The following is a 12224-nucleotide window of genomic DNA, read 5'->3' on the forward strand; positions in this document are numbered from 1 at the left end:
ATGTACTTTATTCAGTATTATTTGTATCATTATTATTGTTATCATTAATATAATTATTTTATTATTACCATTATTTTTATTATTATATAAATTATTATTATGTGTTGTTGTTTAGAGCTACTATTATTATTATTATAGATAAGTACACATGTTCATATTAGTTATTGACATTATTATCTTTATACATGAATTATTACTATTTACTGTTTTACTATGGAGTATTGATAATATTACTATACATGTTGTTGTTATTATTATTATTATTATTAACTATTGGTGAAATATTATTGAAATATCAATTATTACTATTGACTGTTTTACTATGATTATTACTAAATATTATGCTTGTTGTTGTTGTTGTTGTTGTTATTATAATTAACTATTGATGAAATATTGTTCAAATATCAATTATTACTATTTACTGTTTTACTATGAAGTATTAATAATATTACTTATACTTGTTGTTATTATTATTATTAACTATTGGTGAAATATTATTGAAATATCAATTATTACTATTGACTGTTTTACTATGAATTATTACTAATATTATGCTTGTTGTTGTTGTTGTTATTATTATTAACTATTGATGAAATATTATTCAAATATCAATTATTACTATTTACTGTTTACTATGAATTATTACTAATATTATGCTTGTTGTTGTTGTTGTTATTATTAACTATTGATGAAATATTATTCAAATATCAATTATTACTATTTACTGTTTTACTATGGAGTATTAATAATATTACTATACTTGTTGTTATTATTATTATTAACTTGTTGGTGAAATATTATTGAAATATCAATTATTACTACTGACTGTTTTACTATGAATTATTACAAATATTATGCTTGTTGTTGTTGTTGTTGTTGTTATTATTATTATTAACTATTGATGAAATATTATTCAAATATCAATTATTACTATTTTTACTGTTTTACTATGGAGTATTGATAATATTACTATACTTGTTGTTATTATTATTATTATTAACTATTGGTGAATATTATTGAAATATCAATTATTACTATTGACTGTTTTACTATGAATTATTACTAATATTATGCTTGTTGTTGTTGTTGTTATTATTGTTAACTATTGATGAAATATTGGTTCAAATATCAATTATTACTATTTACTGTTTTACTATGAAGTATTAATAATATTACTATACTTGTTGTTGTTGTTATTATTATTAACTATTGGTGAAATATTATTGAATATCAATTATTACTATTGAATGTTTTACTATGAATTATTACTAATATTATGCTTGTTGTTGTTATTATTATTGCCATGATTAACTATTGATGAAATATTATTCAAATATGAACGATTACTATTTAATGTTGTTAGCCAATCCTATGATCTACTAAATTATTATTATATTATCAATATTAACTATTGATTAACTGTACCATTATATGTTAGTTATTTTTGTTATCATCTTGACATAGTAATTGTTACTCTTTATTGTTGAATATGTAGTGTTACTATTTTTGTAATTATTAATATCATTATTATTATCATCATTAATATTATTTACTACTGATGAACTATTAATCAAATAATAATTGATTAATGTTATTACCCTCTAATTATTATTAATATTAACTATTGATTAAGTCTACATTAAATATTAGATATTTGTGTTGTTGTCAATAAAAAATAATAATTGTTACCATTGACTACGTAGTATTTATTGGTATATTATTATTATTAATGAAGAATAAATCATGTTGCTAAACCTCTTCAGCTGCTTTGTTTCATGAAGTATTCAGTATAGAAATATACTGAATGTGTATATTGTGTAGCAGTTACCATGGCAACAGACCCACTATATTATGATATGGTGTAGTCCAGTATTGTGTGAGTCACAATATGTAAGAAGTACTACAATATATATTCTAGTGTTGTACTTTACTTACACAACTTTGTTTCACGCCATAAAAGAAACTCATATTTTGAGGCGAGAACAGAAAGAATGTTCCTGTGGTGGTCCGGGACACCATGACCACATGACCACGTGACCACGTGACCACGTGACCACGTGACCGCATGACCACATGACCACAGGCATCCAATGAAAACATGATCATTACTATTGTTGTTGTTGTGTAATCACACTTTTTACAGTACATGTTGCAGTACTACTACACGTACTTATTTGTTGCAAATGTTTACATACTTACTTACTACATATGTTTATATACTTATTTACTGCATATTTTATATACTTACTTACTACATATGTTTATATACTTATTTACTGCATATTTTATATACTTATTTACTGAATATTTTATATACTTATTTACTGCATATTTTATATACTTACTTACTACATATGTTTATATACTTATTTACTACATATGTTTATATACTTATTTACTGCATATTTTATATACTTATTTACTGCATATTTTATATACTTACTTACTACATATGTTTATATACTTATTTACTGCATATTTTATATACTTATTTACTGCATATTTTTATATACTTATTTACTGCATATTTTATATACTTATTTACTACATATGTTTATATACTTATTTACTGCATATTTGATATACTTATTTACTGCATATTTTTATATACTTATTTACTGCATATTTGATATACTTATTTACTGCATATTTTATATACTTATTTATTACATATTTGATATACTTATTTACTACATATGTTTATATACTTATTTACTGCATATTTTATATACTTATTTACTGCATATGTTTACATACTTACTTACTACATATGTTTATATACTTATTTACTGCATATTTTATATACTTACTTACTACATATGTTTATATACTTATTTACTGCATATTTTATATACTTATTTACTGCATATTTTATATACTTATTTACTACATATGTTTATATACTTATTTACTGCATATTTTATATACTTACTTACTACATATGTTTATATACTTATTTACTGCATATTTTATATACTTATTTACTGCATATTTTATATACTTATTTACTGCATATTTTATATACTTACTTACTACATATGTTTATATACTTATTTACTACATATGTTCATATACTTATTTACTGCATATTTTATATACTTATTTACTGCATATTTTATATACTTACTTACTACATATGTTTATATACTTATTTACTGCATATTTTATATACTTATTTACTGCATATTTTTATATACTTATTTACTGCATATTTTATATACTTATTTACTACATATGTTTATATACTTATTTACTGCATATTTGATATACTTATTTACTGTATATTTTTATATACTTATTTACTGCATATTTTATATACTTATTTACTGCATATTTTATATACTTATTTACTACATATTTGATATACTTATTTACTACATATGTTTATATACTTATTTACTGCATATTTTATATACTTATTTACTGCATATGTTTACATACTTACTTACTACATATGGTTATGTACTTATTTACTGCATATTTTATATACTTACTTACTACATATGTTTATATACTTATTTACTGCATATTTTATATACTTATTTACTGCATATTTTATATACTTATTTACTACATATGTTTATATACTTATTTACTGCATATTTTATATACTTACTTACTACATATGTTTATATACTTATTTACTACATATTTTATATACTTATTTACTGCATATTTTATATACTTATTTACTGCATATTTTATATACTTACTTACTACATATGTTTATATACTTATTTACTACATATGTTTATATACTTATTTACTGCATATTTTATATACTTATTTACTGCATATTTTATATACTTACTTACTACATATGTTTATATACTTATTTACTGCATATTTTATATACTTATTTACTGCATATTTTTATATACTTATTTACTGCATATTTTATATACTTATTTACTGCATATTTTTATATACTTATTTACTGCATATTTTATATACTTATTTACTGCATATTTTATATACTTATTTACTACATATGTTTATATACTTATTTACTGCATATTTTATATACTTATTTACTGCATATTTTATATACTTGTTTACTGCATATTTGATATACTTATTTACTGCATATTTTATATACTTATTTACTGCATATTTGATATACTTATTTACTACATATGTTTATATACTTATTTACTGCATATTTTATATACTTATTTACTACATATTTGATATACTTATTTACTACATATGTTTATATACTTATTTACTGCATATTTGATATACTTATTTACTGCATATTTTTATATACTTATTTACTGCATATTTTATATACTTATTTACTGCATATTTTATATACTTACTTACTACATATGTTTATATACTTATTTACTGCATATTTTATATACTTATTTACTGCATATTTTTATATACTTATTTACTGCATATTTTATATACTTATTTACTACATATGTTTATATACTTATTTACTGCATATTTGATATACTTATTTACTGTATATTTTTATATACTTATTTACTGCATATTTTATATACTTATTTACTGCATATTTTATATACTTATTTACTACATATTTGATATACTTATTTACTACATATGTTTATATACTTATTTACTGCATATTTTATATACTTATTTACTGCATATGTTTACATACTTACTTACTACATATGGTTATGTACTTATTTACTGCATATTTTATATACTTACTTACTACATATGTTTATATACTTATTTACTGCATATTTTATATACTTATTTACTGCATATTTTATATACTTATTTACTACATATGTTTATATACTTATTTACTGCATATTTTATATACTTACTTACTACATATGTTTATATACTTATTTACTACATATTTTATATACTTATTTACTGCATATTTTATATACTTATTTACTGCATATTTTATATACTTACTTACTACATATGTTTATATACTTATTTACTACATATGTTTATATACTTATTTACTGCATATTTTATATACTTATTTACTGCATATTTTATATACTTACTTACTACATATTTTATATACTTATTTACTGCATATTTTATATACTTATTTACTGCATATTTTTATATACTTATTTACTGCATATTTTATATACTTATTTACTGCATATTTTTATATACTTATTTACTGCATATTTTATATACTTATTTACTGCATATTTTATATACTTATTTACTACATATGTTTATATACTTATTTACTGCATATTTTATATACTTATTTACTGCATATTTGATATACTTATTTACTGCATATTTTATATACTTATTTACTGCATATTTGATATACTTATTTACTACATATGTTTATATACTTATTTACTGCATATTTTATATACTTATTTACTACATATTTGATATACTTATTTACTACATATGTTTATATACTTATTTACTGCATATTTGATATACTTATTTACTGCATATTTTTATATACTTATTTACTGCATATTTTATATACTTATTTACTGCATATTTCATATACTTATTTACTACATATTTGATATACTTATTAATGGAAACAATAAGAGATAAGTGTTTATAAGTGAAGATAGTCCCAGACTAGAGAGTCCTGTAGTCCCAGACGAGACAGCCCTGTAGTCCCAGACTAGTAACACCTGTAGTCCCAGACTAGACACACCTGTAGTCCCAGACTAGTCACACCTGTAGTCCCAGACTAGACACACCTGTAGTCCCAGACTAGTCACACCTGTAGTCCCAGGCTAGACACACCTGTAGTCCCAGACTAGGCACACCTGTAGTCCCAGGCTAGACACACCTGTAGTCCCAGACTAGACACACCTGTAGTCCCAGACTAGACAGTCCTGTAGTGTCAGGCTAGTCACACCTGTAGTCCCAGACTAGACACACCTGTAGTCCCAGACTGGACAGGAGTGCAGACAGACCTGTAGTTCCAGGCTGGACAGGTGTGCAGACCAGGTGTTGCAACAGCAACACTAAAGTACTTGGGCCTGGTGTCCTGTGTCCAAAGAGGTCTTGTGTAGGCGTCTACAACACCTGCTCCCACTCCCTGAGTGAGAAGGGCTGGTCTCATGTGTCCAAAGAGGTCTTGACCATGTTCTGTGTCCCCTAGGAGTCTATGACACCTGCTCCCACTCCCTGAGTGAGAAGGGCTGGTCTCATGTGTCCAAAGAGGTCTTGACCATGTTCTGTGTCCCCTAGGAGTCTACGACACCTGCTCCCACTCCCTGAGTGAGAAGGGCTGGTCTCATGTGTCCAAAGAGGTCTTGACCATTTTCTGTGTCCCCTAGGAGTCTATGACACCTGCTCCCACTCCCTGAGTGAGAAGGGCTGGTCTCATGTGTCCAAAGAGGTCTTGACCATGTTCTGTGTCCCCTAGGAGTCTATGACACCTGCTCCCACTCCCTGAGTGAGAAGGGCTGGTCTCATGTGTCCAAAGAGGTCTTGACCATGTTCTGTGTCCCCTAGGAGTCTATGACACCTGCTCCCACTCCCTGAGTGAGAAGGGCTGGTCTCATGTGTCCAAAGAGGTTTTGACCATGTTCTGTGTCCCCTAGGAGTCTACGACACCTGCTCCCACTCCCTGAGTGAGAAGGGCTGGTCTCATGTGTCCAAAGAGGTCTTGACCATGTTCTGTGTCCCCTAGGAGTCTATGACACCTGCTCCCACTCCCTGAGTGAGAAGGGCTGGTCTCATGTGTCCAAAGAGGTCTTGACCATGTTCTGTGTCCCCTAGGAGTCTACGACACCTGCTCCCACTCCCTGAGTGAGAAGGGCTGGTCTCATGTGTCCAAAGAGGTCTTGACCATTTTCTGTGTCCCCTAGGAGTCTATGACACCTGCTCCCACTCCCTGAGTGAGAAGGGCTGGTCTCATGTGTCCAAAGAGGTCTTGACCATGTTCTGTGTCCCCTAGGAGTCTATGACACCTGCTCCCACTCCCTGAGTGAGAAGGGCTGGTCTCATGTGTCCAAAGAGGTCTTGACCATGTTCTGTGTCCCCTAGGAGTCTATGACACCTGCTCCCACTCCCTGAGTGAGAAGGGCTGGTCTCATGTGTCCAAAGAGGTTTTGACCATGTTCTGTGTCCCCTAGGAGTCTACGACACCTGCTCCCACTCCCTGAGTGAGAAGGGCTGGTCTCATGTGTCCAAAGAGGTCTTGACCATGTTCTGTGTCCCCTAGGAGTCTATGACACCTGCTCCCACTCCCTGAGTGAGAAGGGCTGGTCTCATGTGTCCAAAGAGGTCTTGACCATGTTCTGTGTCCCCTAGGAGTCTATGACACCTGCTCCCACTCCCTGAGTGAGAAGGGCTGGTCTCATGTGTCCAAAGAGGTCTTGACCATGTTCTGTGTCCCCTAGGAGTCTACGACACCTGCTCCCACTCCCTGAGTGAGAAGGGCTGGTCTCATGTGTCCAAAGAGGTCTTGACCATGTTCTGTGTCCCCTAGGAGTCTACGACACCTGCTCCCACTCCCTGAGTGAGAAGGGCTGGTCTCATGTGTCCAAAGAGGTCTTGACCATGTTCTGTGTCCCCTAGGAGTCTATGACACCTGCTCCCACTCCCTGAGTGAGAAGGGCTGGTCTCATGTGTCCAAAGAGGTCTTGACCATGTTCTGTGTCCCCTAGGAGTCTATGACACCTGCTCCCACTCCCTGAGTGAGAAGGGCTGGTCTCATGTGTCCAAAGAGGTCTTGACCATGTTCTGTGTCCCCTAGGAGTCTATGACACCTGCTCCCACTCCCTGAGTGAGAAGGGCTGGTCTCATGTGTCCAAAGAGGTCTTGACCATGTTCTGTGTCCCCTAGGAGTCTACGACACCTGCTCCCACTCCCTGAGTGAGAAGGGCTGGACTGTGGGGATCAGGACCAGAGACTCTTCAGGCAGCAGAGACGCACGTTTCTACTTCTCACTTCGCACCGACCGAGCACTGAAGCCCACCAGCGTGTTTAGTCCTCATCCCTACCCAGCCAACACCTGGACTCACCTGGTGGTCACCTACAACGGTCACTACATGAGTCTCTATGTGGGTGGAGCCAAGGTGAGTGTCACACCTGCACCATCCACTTCCTGCTCTCACCTCTCCATAACGATTCTACACGTCACTCCTGTATGTATCATCACCATCAAGTATGTGATGATACCTGCTTGCATGTAGGATGTGTGATATCATGTGCGATACAAGCAGTCCCGCAGAGTGTTTACTTGTGTGTGATATCATGTGAGATACAAGCAGTCCTGCAGTGTGTTTACTTGTGTGTGATATCATGTGTGATACAAGCAGTCCTGCAGTGTGTTTACTTGTGTGTGATATCATGTGAGATACAAGCAGTCCTGCAGTGTGTTTACTTGTGTGTGATATCATGTGTGATACAAGCAGTCCTGCAGAGTTTACTTTTGTGTGATATCATGTGCGATACGAGCAGTCCTGCAGAGTTTACTTTTGTGTGATATCATGTGCGATACGAGCAGTCCTGCAGAGTTTACTTTTGTGTGATATCATGTGCAATACAAGCAGTCCGGCAGTGTGTTTACTTGCGTGTGATATCATGTGCGATACAAGCAGTCCAGCAGCGTGTTTATTTGTGTGGGAAATCATGTGAGATACAAGCAGTCCTGTTGTGTTTACTTGTGTGTGATATCATGTGCAATACAAGCAGGCCTGCAGTGTGTTTACTTGTGTGTGATATCATGTGCGATACAAGCAGTCCAGCAGCGTGTTTATTTGTGTGGGAAATAATGTGAGATACAAGCAGTCCTGTAGAGTGTTTACTTGTGTGTGATATTATGTGCGATACAAGCAGTCCTGCATTGTGTTTACTTGTGTGTGATATCATGTGCAATACAAGCAGTCCTGCAGAGTGTTTAATTATGTGCGATATCATGTGCGATACAATCAGTCTTGTTGTTTTTACTTGTGTGTGATATCATGTGCAATACAAGCAGTCCAGCAGCGTGTTCATTTGTGTATGAAATCATGTGAGATACAAGCAGTCCAGCAGCGTGTTTACTTGTGTGTGATATCATGTGCGATACAAGCAGTCCTGTAGAGTGTTTACTTGTGTGTGATATCATGTGCGATACAAGCAGTCCAGCAGCGTGTTTATTTGTGTGTGAAATCATGTGAGATACAAGCAGTCCTGTAGAGTGTTTAGTTGTGTGTGATATCATGTGCGATACAAGCAGTCCAGCAGCGTGTTTATTTGTGTATGAAATCATGTGTGATACAAGCAGTCCTGCAGCGTGTTTACTTGTGTGTGATATCATGTGCGATACAAGCAGTCCAGCAGCGTGTTTATTTGTGTGTGAAATCATGTGTGATACAAGCAGTCCTGCAGAGTGTTTAATTCTGTGTGATATCATGTGCGATACAATCAGTCTTGTTGTGTTTACTTGTGTGTGATATCATGTGCGATACAAGCAGTCCTGCATTGTGTTTACTTGTGTGTGATATCATGTGCGATACAAGCAGTCCTGCAGAGTGTTTAATTCTGTGTGATATCATGTGCGATACAATCAGTCTTGTTGTGTTTACTTGTGTGTGATATGATGTGCGATACAAGCAGTCTTGTTTTGTTCACTTGTGTGATATCATGTGCGATACAAGCAGTCCTGCAGCATGTTTACTTGTGTGTGATATCATGTGCGATACAAGCAGTCTTGCAGTGTGTTCACTTGTGTGTGATATTGTGTGCGATACAAGCAGTCCTGCAGCCTATTTGCTTATGTGTGATATCATGTGCGATACAAGCAGTCCTGCAGCGTGTTTACTTGTGTGTGATATCACGTGCGATACAAGCAGTCTTTTTGTGTTCACTTGTGTGTGTGGTATCATGTGCGATACAAGCAGTTTTTTGGTGTTCACTTGTGTGTGTGCTATAATGTGCGATACAAGCAGTCTTTTCGTGTTCACTTTTGTGTGGTATCATGCGATACAAGCAGTCTTTTTGTGTTCACTTGTGTGTGTGGTATCATATGCGATACAAGCAGTCTTTTTGTGTTCACTTGTGTGTGTGGTATCATGTGCGATACAATCAGTTCCAAATGAAAGTATTTAAGACTATTTGTGTGTTGATATCTATTCCAGGTAGGAGAAAGTGGTCTCCAGGTGGGAGAACTGTATAGTCCCTTCATGAAGACCTGTAGAACTTTCTTCCTGGGCTCCAACCAATCGGAACGAGGACAAGGTTTCCGAGGTCTACTAGGGGGCGTGGTCTTGTGGGACCATGCTGTCTCTCACGAAGACCTGATGATGCAACCACGCCCAACTAAACCTCCTCTTCTGATGATGCAACCACGCCCAACTAAACCTCCTCTTCTGATGATGCAACCACGCCCAACTAAACCTCCTCTTCTGGCTTTCTGGGCAGACTTCACTAATGTACGTTCACAATGACACTTACAACATTTAATAACACATTAACAATTGTTTGTTAAAAGAATTAACACATTTGTATTAATGTCAGTTGAAAATGTAACAAATTGACAAAATGAACACATGCAGGTGAGAAAATACTTAACAAATGTACGTTAATGACAGTTAAATTGTGTTAATAAATTGACAAAATTAACTAATGTAAGTTAATAAGACTTAACAAATGTACGTTAATGACAGTTAAATTGTATTAATAAATTGACAAAATTAACTAATGTAAGTTAATAAGACTTAACAAATGTACGTTAATGACAGTTAAATTGTGTTAATAAATTGACAAAATTAACTAATGTAAGTTAATAAGACTTAACAAATGTATGTTAATGACAGTTAAATTGTGTTAATAAATTGACAAAATTAACTAATGTAAGTTAATAAGACTTAACAAATGTACGTTAATGACAGTTAAATTGTATTAATAAATTGACAAAATTAACTAATGTAAGTTAATAAGACTTAACAAATGTACGTTAATGACAGTTAAATTGTGTTAATAAATTGACAAAATTAACTAATGTAAGTTAATAAGACTTAACAAATGTATGTTAATGACAGTTAAATTGTGTTAATAAATTGACAAAATTAACTAATGTAAGTTAATAAGACTTAACAAATGTACGTTAATGACAGTTAAATTGTGTTAATAAATTGACAAATTTAACTAATGTAAGTTAATAAGACTTAACAAATGTACGTTAATGACAGTTAAATTGTATTAATAAATTGACAAAATGAACACATGCAGGTGAGAAAATACTTAACAAATGTACGTTAATGACAGTTAAATTGTGTTAATAAATTGACAAAATTAACTAATGTAAGTTAATAAGACTTAACAAATGTACGTTAATGACAGTTAAATTGTGTTAATAAATTGACAAAATTAACTAATGTAAGTTAATAAGACTTAACAAATGTACGTTAATGACAGTTAAATTGTGTTAATAAATTGACAAAATTAACTAATGTAAGTTAATAAGACTTAACAAATGTATGTTAATGACAGTTAAATTGTGTTAATAAATTGACAAAATTAACTAATGTAAGTTAATAAGACTTAACAAATGTACGTTAATGACAGTTAAATTGTGTTAATAAATTGACAAAATTAACTAATGTAAGTTAATAAGACTTAACAAATGTACGTTAATGACAGTTAAAATGTGTTAATATATTGACAAAATTAACTAATGTAAGTTAATAAGACTTAACAAATGTATGTTAATGACAGTTAAATTGTGTTAATAAATTGACAAAATTAACTGATGTAAGTTAATAAGACTTAACAAATGTATGTTAATGACAGTTAAATTGTATTAATAAATTGACAAAATGAACACATGCAGGTGAAAAAATACTTAACAAATGTACGTTAATGACAGTTAAATTGTATTAATAAATTGACAAAATTAACTAATGTAAGTTAATAAGACTTAACAAATGTACGTTAATGACAGTTAAATTGTGTTAATAAATTGACAAAATTAACTAATGTAAGTTAATAAGACTTAACAAATGTACGTTAATGACAGTTAAATTGTGTTAATAAATTGACAAAATTAACTAATGTAAGTTAATAAGACTTAACACATGTACGTTAATGACAGTTAAATTGTGTTAATAAATTGACAAAATTAACTAATGTAAGTTAATAAGACTTAACAAATGTACGTTAATGACAGTTAAATTGTGTTAATAAATTGACAAAATTAACTAATGTAAGTTAATAAGACTTAACAAATGTACGTTAATGACAGTTAAATTGTGTTAATAAATTGACAAAATTAACTAATGTAAGTTAATAAGACT

At 31.3% G+C, this 12224-nt stretch overlaps 1 protein-coding gene across 1 annotated transcript in view; it reads left to right on the forward strand.

Moving 5' to 3' along the window:
• pappa2 (pappalysin 2) overlaps positions 1 to 12224 on the forward strand; it is a 141809-nt gene that overhangs the window by 57368 nt on the left and 72217 nt on the right. Inside the window, exons 15-35 of the mRNA XM_062068795.1 lie at positions 6098 to 6127; positions 6187 to 6216; positions 6276 to 6305; positions 6365 to 6394; positions 6454 to 6483; positions 6543 to 6572; positions 6632 to 6661; positions 6721 to 6750; positions 6810 to 6839; positions 6899 to 6928; positions 6988 to 7017; positions 7077 to 7106; positions 7166 to 7195; positions 7255 to 7284; positions 7344 to 7373; positions 7433 to 7462; positions 7522 to 7551; positions 7611 to 7640; positions 7700 to 7729; positions 7789 to 8021; positions 10068 to 10361. Of these exons, the coding sequence (XP_061924779.1) occupies positions 6098 to 6127; positions 6187 to 6216; positions 6276 to 6305; positions 6365 to 6394; positions 6454 to 6483; positions 6543 to 6572; positions 6632 to 6661; positions 6721 to 6750; positions 6810 to 6839; positions 6899 to 6928; positions 6988 to 7017; positions 7077 to 7106; positions 7166 to 7195; positions 7255 to 7284; positions 7344 to 7373; positions 7433 to 7462; positions 7522 to 7551; positions 7611 to 7640; positions 7700 to 7729; positions 7789 to 8021; positions 10068 to 10361 (1097 nt within the window). The remainder of the gene's footprint in view (positions 1 to 6097; positions 6128 to 6186; positions 6217 to 6275; positions 6306 to 6364; positions 6395 to 6453; positions 6484 to 6542; positions 6573 to 6631; positions 6662 to 6720; positions 6751 to 6809; positions 6840 to 6898; positions 6929 to 6987; positions 7018 to 7076; positions 7107 to 7165; positions 7196 to 7254; positions 7285 to 7343; positions 7374 to 7432; positions 7463 to 7521; positions 7552 to 7610; positions 7641 to 7699; positions 7730 to 7788; positions 8022 to 10067; positions 10362 to 12224) is intronic.

This window comes from Entelurus aequoreus, linkage group LG14 (assembly GCF_033978785.1).
Source record: "Entelurus aequoreus isolate RoL-2023_Sb linkage group LG14, RoL_Eaeq_v1.1, whole genome shotgun sequence".
Lineage (NCBI taxonomy): Eukaryota > Metazoa > Chordata > Actinopteri > Syngnathiformes > Syngnathidae > Entelurus > Entelurus aequoreus.